Source organism: Poecilia latipinna, unplaced genomic scaffold (genome assembly GCF_001443285.1).
Source record: "Poecilia latipinna isolate Pla-1442-1.1 unplaced genomic scaffold, P_latipinna-1.0 Scaffold786, whole genome shotgun sequence".
Classification (NCBI taxonomy): domain Eukaryota; kingdom Metazoa; phylum Chordata; class Actinopteri; order Cyprinodontiformes; family Poeciliidae; genus Poecilia; species Poecilia latipinna.
The window spans coordinates 375778-383185 of record NW_015113402.1 but is presented as its reverse complement, the minus strand read 5'-3'; the positions used below and the strand labels follow the sequence as shown (position 1 = coordinate 383185).

General features: G+C 44.7%; 2 protein-coding genes across 2 annotated transcripts in view; both read right to left on the bottom strand.

Moving 5' to 3' along the window:
- The window catches only part of LOC106956058 (beta-taxilin), a 12046-nt gene extending 9066 nt beyond the window's left edge, over window positions 1-2980 (bottom strand). The window contains exons 1-6 of the mRNA XM_015046627.1: window positions 2882-2980; window positions 1861-2043; window positions 1734-1791; window positions 1173-1258; window positions 954-1103; window positions 22-257 (exon numbers count right to left, since the gene is read on the bottom strand). Of these exons, the coding sequence (XP_014902113.1) occupies window positions 22-257; window positions 954-1103; window positions 1173-1258; window positions 1734-1791; window positions 1861-2034 (704 nt within the window). The 5' untranslated portion in view covers window positions 2035-2043; window positions 2882-2980. The remainder of the gene's footprint in view (window positions 1-21; window positions 258-953; window positions 1104-1172; window positions 1259-1733; window positions 1792-1860; window positions 2044-2881) is intronic.
- Window positions 2981-4027: 1047 nt separating this feature from the next.
- flvcr1 (FLVCR choline and heme transporter 1) overlaps window positions 4028-7408 on the bottom strand; it is a 21605-nt gene continuing 18224 nt past the window's right edge. Inside the window, exons 7-11 of the mRNA XM_015046644.1 lie at window positions 6959-7069; window positions 6231-6336; window positions 5897-6008; window positions 5759-5826; window positions 4028-4926 (exon numbers count right to left, since the gene is read on the bottom strand). Coding sequence (XP_014902130.1) covers window positions 4828-4926; window positions 5759-5826; window positions 5897-6008; window positions 6231-6336; window positions 6959-7069 — 496 coding nt within the window. The 3' untranslated portion in view covers window positions 4028-4827. The remainder of the gene's footprint in view (window positions 4927-5758; window positions 5827-5896; window positions 6009-6230; window positions 6337-6958; window positions 7070-7408) is intronic.

The window sequence follows — 7408 nt, the reverse complement described above, 5'->3', positions numbered from 1 at the left end:
CTCCTCCCGCCTCCCTCTCACCTCCTCCCGCCTCCTCCTGCCTCCCTCTCGCCTCCTCTCACCTCCTCCCGCCTCTCATACTGGCTCATGAGGCTCTCCAGCTTGTCGGTCAGGTTGGCGTTTTCCTGCCGCAGCTTGTCGTTGCGGCCGCTGTGCAGCTCGATCTGAGCCTGGATCTCCTCTAGCGTCTCCTGGAAGTGGTTGGTGATGTCGCTCCGCTTCTCCTCGTCCTCCCTGCAGCGCCGCAGCGTTTCCTCCTGCAGGAGAAACACCTGGTAAGTAAGGAGCGCCTCAGGGCTGCGTACTACCATCACCTCTCTTTGTCATCACATGAGCCTCCTGGCTCCATTGTCCGCTAACTATCAGCGAGCTAACGCTAACACCAAAACACCTGCCACAAACTGTAGCTCAGCTAACTCTACATGCTATACCCACATGGTATTTAGTGGAAGCTAATGCTAAAGCGCTAATAGCAAATGAGGTAAAGAACTTTTATATGCTGTGAACTTTCTAATCATATTTACACTGAAAAACATCTGCAACAAAAAACTACAATCCAGGTTTTATCTTCAATTATCAATAAAACTATAAATACCTTAAACTCAAGTCAAAATGATTCTAAAACCATTCAATGATAAAATAATACAACACTACAGCCTTGAAAACCAATTTAATTTTAAAATCACATTTTCTATAACGCCCTTAGATATTGCATTTACGTTTATATCTCTTCACTTTATTATGTTCCTGTTTGTTTCTTAATTTCTTAAAATTAATTTAGGAGAAGCTAACTGTTTTCAAAGTCAGCAAAACACTAAAGCGCTAAGCTAATCATTAGTTTTGTTATTAGCGCAGGTCTGCTCACAGCTGCTGGAACACAAACCTACAGACACATTTAATCTGGATCTGGATAAACCAGCTGGTTGATTCTGGAGGCGGTGAGCCGGTCCTACCCGCAGCGCGCCGTAGTGAGCCTGCAGGTCTCTGCACAGCGCCTCCAGCTGGCTGCGCGCCGCTATGCTGCAGCGCCGTTCCTCCAGCAGGTGGCAGAGTTTCTGCTGCAGCGCGCTCTTCTGCTGCTGCTCGCCGCGCCACAGCGCCGCCTGCTGACACACAGCCGCTGATCAGCCGCTGACGCCGGAGTCTCACCGGCAGAGCGGAAATGTTCTCACCAGTTCAGCGAACTGCTGCACCAGTTCCTCCAGTCGGTCCTCTGTGGACGGCAGGTTGGTCAGGCGCTGCCGGATGAGGGACACGTCTGCAGGACCACCGCGTTCAGCGCCATTAAAGGCAGAAAGATGCGACAAAATCAAACATTTTTAGATCAGTCTCAGACATTTTCTAGAAAAATTGTGGAAATTTCAGAGTTTCAAAGTGAAAAAAAACTGCTGGAAGAAAACTCAAATTTGGAGATTAATCTGAGAAATGTTCTGGAAAAAAAACTTGAAAATATTTTCCTTTTTAAACTCTGAAATTTCCAAATTTTTACTAGAACATTTTTTACATTAATCTTTAAATTTCTAAAAATTTGCATAGAAAAAAACCCAAATTATGAGACTGATCTAAGATCAGATTCATCTGTAAATTTTGAGATTCATCTGTAAATTTAAAACTTTTGCGTTTTGAAACTATGAAATTTCCAAGTTTTTTCAAGAAGATTTCAGAGATTAATTTCTAACTTTTTGCTGTAAATTTTTTGTCTGTCATGTTAGGAAAAGCTCAGGCTGTCTCACCTGTCTCCATGTCACCTTTGACCTCCTCTGGGGTTTTTTCCGTCTCGTCCGTGGCGACCTGTCGGACCGAACATCACAAACATTATGAGTGAACGGCAGCGGGCGGACACGGCGTCGCCTGACCCACCGGTTTGTCCAGGAGGCCGTCGGCCGAGCCGTGCGTCCTCAGGATGTCCTGCAGCCGCTGGCTGAACTCCTCCATGGGGTCAAAGGTCACTGAGGAGGCGGAGTCTCCGTCCAAATTCCCGGTTTCCAGGGGCGACGGCACCAACAGCTCGGCTGCTTCCACTGACGTCTCCATCCTCGGTCACTGAGGAACACATTTTATCGTCTCTTACTGTTTTCATTGTTTTTAAAAAAAATTCTTATTTTTTAAAAACTTTTCATCGTTTTATGGTTTTTATCGTCTCTTGTTGTTTCGAGGCTTTGCTGCTCGTGTCAAATCTAATTTCTGCTTCATGTCCAGCTGCTGTTTTTCAGCTCAGCTCTGACGGCTGCTCTCCTTATTTCATCTGTCAGGTTTAAAATTAGCAGTGACACACACACACACACACACACACACACACACACACACACACACACCTGCTGCCTGTCTTCTATTCTCAGGGCCTCCTAATATGGCGGCCTGCCGGCAGCAGGTTCGGTGTTGGGGAAACGTCCAGATCTCCTGCTGACAATTTGACTTTTTTCTCTTTATTTGCTTCATGTAGTTCAGATCCAAGCCCCCCACCCCCTGACTCGACCCCTGACCTCAGCCTTGACCCCAACCTGGACTCACAGATGTTTTGGTCCCGCCCACTCCTCTGTTAAGCCACCAATCACAGCGTCTCCTGCAGGAGTTCAACATGTTGACGGAGTAACTTCATAAATAACTTGTTTACCTGATGATAATGTTCTCAGATGAAACTTTAAAACATCTTTAAACATATTTAGACATTTCAATACACAACAGAAATGTCTGTAGGCTTAAAATTGGCCAGAAACAGCAAAAAAAAATCCAGTTTGGTGAAACAGAAGCAGATCGGATCTGCAGGAGGAAACTCAGATAAACAAAGTGATGATGAAGCTGATTTCATAAAAACTCTCCAAATGTGAAAAATAAAACAGGAACAAAACTGAGCGAACATTTAGAGGTTAGAAAGTCTTACCAGGATCCGGGTGGCGAAGGAGAGGAGGTGAAGCTCCGCAGGCAGAGGAAGGTCAGAGGAGGAAGAGGAGGGTCCTGCTGACGAGAAGAGCAACAGCTGATCCCTAAAATAACCCGAGGAGATCCGCTCAGGACCACCGGGGGGCGCTGTCACCCTCCATCTGGGAATTAAATGTCAGCAGATGAAGCTTCCAGGTTCTGATCTGCCAACAGAAAACGGTAAAAAGGCGAGCAGTAACAGAGAGCATGATGGGAAACTCTGACTTTTACTGGAGCAAATAATTACTGGATTATTCCAACAGAGGGAGAAATTAAATTAGTGAGAAATGATGAAAAGGTTTTCATTCTTGAGGGGGAATAAAAACCAAACATGTCCCTAAACTCTCTCCAAAAAGAGAAAATATTCAGAAAACTGGAAGGACCCTCAAAAGCGTTTGTACTTTGACCCAAAGGTGAGTTCGGTTCTGCTGGCCTCGAGTTTGAGCTCAAAACCTAAAACTCTTCAAACATCTCCATGACAGTTTGTATCTAAGAAATGTCCAGAATTAGCTAAAATACTGAAGTTGGCTAAAATGACTTCATGCAAGCTATTGCTAACATCTGACTAAAACTGATGTACTCCATTCAGTTTGTTAGTTACATTTTAGGTAATTTTAATTTTACATCAAAATGACCTAAAATGCTAATTTATAGTTAATGCTACTGTTAGCTTGCGGGCTATCACTACAATATTGAGTAACATCAACTTCAGTCGGTTTAGCTTTAAAATCTAAATTACACACAATGCCAACCTTAGCCTTAAAGATAATGTTAGCATGAGTGCTACCACTAGCAGTGTATTAGCTTACATTAGCTAAATGTTTAGGTTAGCTAAATGCTGTTAACGTTGGGCGCTTTGAGGCGAGTTAGGGAAAAATAGCAGCAGGTATCAGGATACCATCTCCTGTTCTGAGCAGAGAACCGATTTCTCTACAAAATAAAAGTTATGAAACTACGATGACAGCAAATCCTCAAAAATAGTTTCAGGAGTTTAATTCCTGATCAAGAAATAGGAAGTTCGCAAACTTTTCCATACCAAAGCCTCCCAAAGAGCATTGACCTCTGACCTTTTTTGCAAACTCAAAGACACTAAACATGCGAAGAAACAAACTTTTATAATGTTTTTATTCAATAATTATTACATTTATTTAGCATAAATGCTAACTCATAATATCCGGTTTTAATTGGCCATGATATATTATGTCAGATAATATATTATGACTTTATTACCACATAATACAATGTTTTATTACAATATTTTATATTAATCACATCAAATTTTATTTTATTCTCATGATTTTTTGTGCCGTTTGTCAGAAAGCTTTCCATTTCTCGCTTGTAGGAAAAATGAATTTGATAAAAAAAATCATGCATTTTACATGAATTATCTTAACTTATATTTATCTTACATTTTATTTTATTAAAAAAACATAATTGAATATTAAATTTAAGATTAAAAATTTTACGGGATATGTTAGCATTTCTCATCTTCCCTCCAACCCTCTGAGGCCCCACAGCGCCCCCCGCAGGCCCTACTTAGAAAACACTGCAATGGGAAGCAGGAAGTTGTGCTTTTCTGTGCACTGTTCCCCCTGGTTCTGTTGGGTCCGGACCGGTTTGTGCTGCAGAACTCTGAGGAGCAGCTGATTGTCTGTCATGGTTCAGTCCAAATGTGTCCAACCAGAACTGGGACCAACTGAGACATGGTCCAGGTTCTGGTTCTGGTCCAATCATCATGGTTCTGGTTGGACCAGGAGCAGCTCCCTCCTGGATCCGGTCCAAGAAGCAGCAGGAGATCTGGTTTGGGTTCTGAAACTCCAGACGGAGCGTTGCTGTTACGATTTCTGAATCTAAGTAACAACTTGGACCCGACCGGGTTCTGGAGCCGACTGGGCTTGGTTCTGGTTCTCACAGAGACGTTTCCCTGGAGACGCCGAGCGAAGGCTCCAGCTGGACGCCGTTGGCTTGATGTCCTGCTGGACGGTCGCCATGGTGATCGGCGGGACGCTGCGGAAGGAAGGACAGGATTAATCTGGAGGTTCTGGTTCCTGCAGTTCTCAGCGCCGCCACCAGATGGCGGCAGACCAAACGGCATCATCTAGAATCAACCCAATTTCGAGGCTTTAATTCAGGAAGTAAAGCATCTTTTAGGTCAAATTGGACATATACGGTAACTAAAGGTAACACAGTTACTGACTGTGCTATGAAATGGCATTTTGTGGCTGGAGATCACATGATACCGGCCCTTTAATGAATCCTCTTAGACACAAGGGAATTATGGTGGGAAGAAGCAGCAGGCAGCAGCTGATTGGTCAGCAGAGGACGGTCTGTCTGGGGGACGCCGTCCGTCCCAGCAACAGGCTGGACAGTTAAAGTTCACGTCCAGATTTACAGAGCCAGACGCTTTTCACCGCATTCAGAGAAAAGATTTACTGGACAGACATGAGGAGGCAACGCTTTAGAGGTCCTCGCACTGAGGGCTCGGCAGGAAGTACAGCAAGCTAATATGTTAGCTAATGCTAATGAGCCAGAAATCCACAGTTTCAGTTCTGAAGCTGAAGTTTCAACATTGTAGAAACAGAAATGTTTTTCAAACGCACGATAAAAATATAAAGTTTAATTTTTATTTCAATAAAATCTATTTTGCTGTCTTTTATGTGAACTCAGCAAAGTTTTTTAACCAAACTGTGGTTCATGTTTGGGATCATGTTAATCTTCTGAATAAATATATTGCTGCATAAAATGAAACTTGTTTCTTCTAACAGCAGCTGAGCTTTTCAGGTGAACCCGCCCCTCCCAACATGGCCGCTGCTATGACGCGTCGGGAGGAAACACTCACCGCCTGCAGGGCTTTGCTCTCCGTCGCCATGTTGACGTTGTGTCGTTTCAGATCTGACTTTATAAGAGCTGAAAACAAAAACAACATGTCAGAGCACCGCGGCCTCTGATGACATCATCAGTGATGGACCTGGCCTACCGGTCAGAACCACACCCAGCAGGATCCAGGCGGACAGGAAGACGTTCCCGGCCAGCGGACCGAAGGCCGTGGTCAGCCGGCCCTGAATCAGAGTGAAGATGATGCCGAAGATCTGCAGGAGCAACGAGACGATAAATGTCTCTGGACGATAAATCATCCAGAAAGTTATCGCGATAAACGATAATGCTGCTGTTTTTAGACCATTTTCGAGTAATATAATGGTAATAATGCAAGACCAATAATTCTAATGAATATTTAGCAGTGAAACTGGAAAACATTTGAAGCATCCAGAGTCAGAGACGGATCGGAGGACAGAGTCCTGTCTTCATGGTACCTGAGCGAAGGCGTTGAGCAGCCCTGACGATGTCCCCTCAGACTCGGGGTAGGTGATCTCCACGCCGAACTCGAAGCCCAGAGGAAGGTAGCCGGTCATGAAGAATCTGACAGGAGAAGAAGAAGAAAGTCATCTTCACTGCTCAGATCCATGATTCTTTTTATAGCTCAATGAGAAACAATGTTTCCTTCAGTTATATAAATATTACTTCCTGATTTAACGGCTTGAAATTGGGCCTCTGTCTCTTTAAAAACTCCAGGAAGTCATCCCAACCTGGCTCCTCTTTTAACCCTTTAACGTTTTTACCAGCTTGGCTCTGAGCAGCAGCTCCTATAATTGTGTTTGCTAATTGCTGCTGGCTAGTCTGAAGGAGCTGAGTGGGGGAGGAGCTGCACCTCGAAGGCGGGGCTAGGTCCACCCAGGCATTTTGGACAACTGAATGGTTGCCATGGAGATGAAAGGATTTCTCAAGTCAAGCAGCACTGTAAGATAAAAAGTTGATTTTATGGGACGCTGGCCCTTTAAAAGCTGCAAACATCTGGAGTTCTGGGATGCCCTTCATTGTGATGTCACTATGACATCATCATTTGTTTCTGTTGTCATGTAAACATCTGACGGTGTTTCCGTCATGCCATCAGCAGGCGTGTTTACACCTGAAACAACTTCCTGTTTCCAGTCTGGTTGTTGGACCTGAAAGGTCAGAGGTCAGAGGAACCGCCCCTTCATACCCGAGGACTCCAGCTGTGAAGAAGACCAGGTAGATGTTCTTCAGGTCCAAGGTGAAGGTGAAGACCAGCATCCCCACGAAGGACAGCAGGTAGACGACGAGAGTGGTTACCCTGGCAACGGAGGACAGGAACAGTTAGGGATGGATGGATGAGCGGATGGATGAAGTGGTGGATGGATGAGCGGATGAAGTGGTGGATGGATGAGCGGATGGATGAAGTGATGGATGGATGAAGTGGTGGATGGATGAAGTGTCGGATGGATGAACGGGTGGATGGATGAGCGGATGGATGAAGTGATGGATGGATGAGCGGATGGATGGATGAAGTGTCAGATGGATGGATGAAGTGTCAGATGGATGGATGAAGTGATGGATGGATGAGCGGATGGATGGATGAAGTGTCAGATGGATGGATGAAGTGATGGATGGATGGTTGAGCGGATGGATGGAT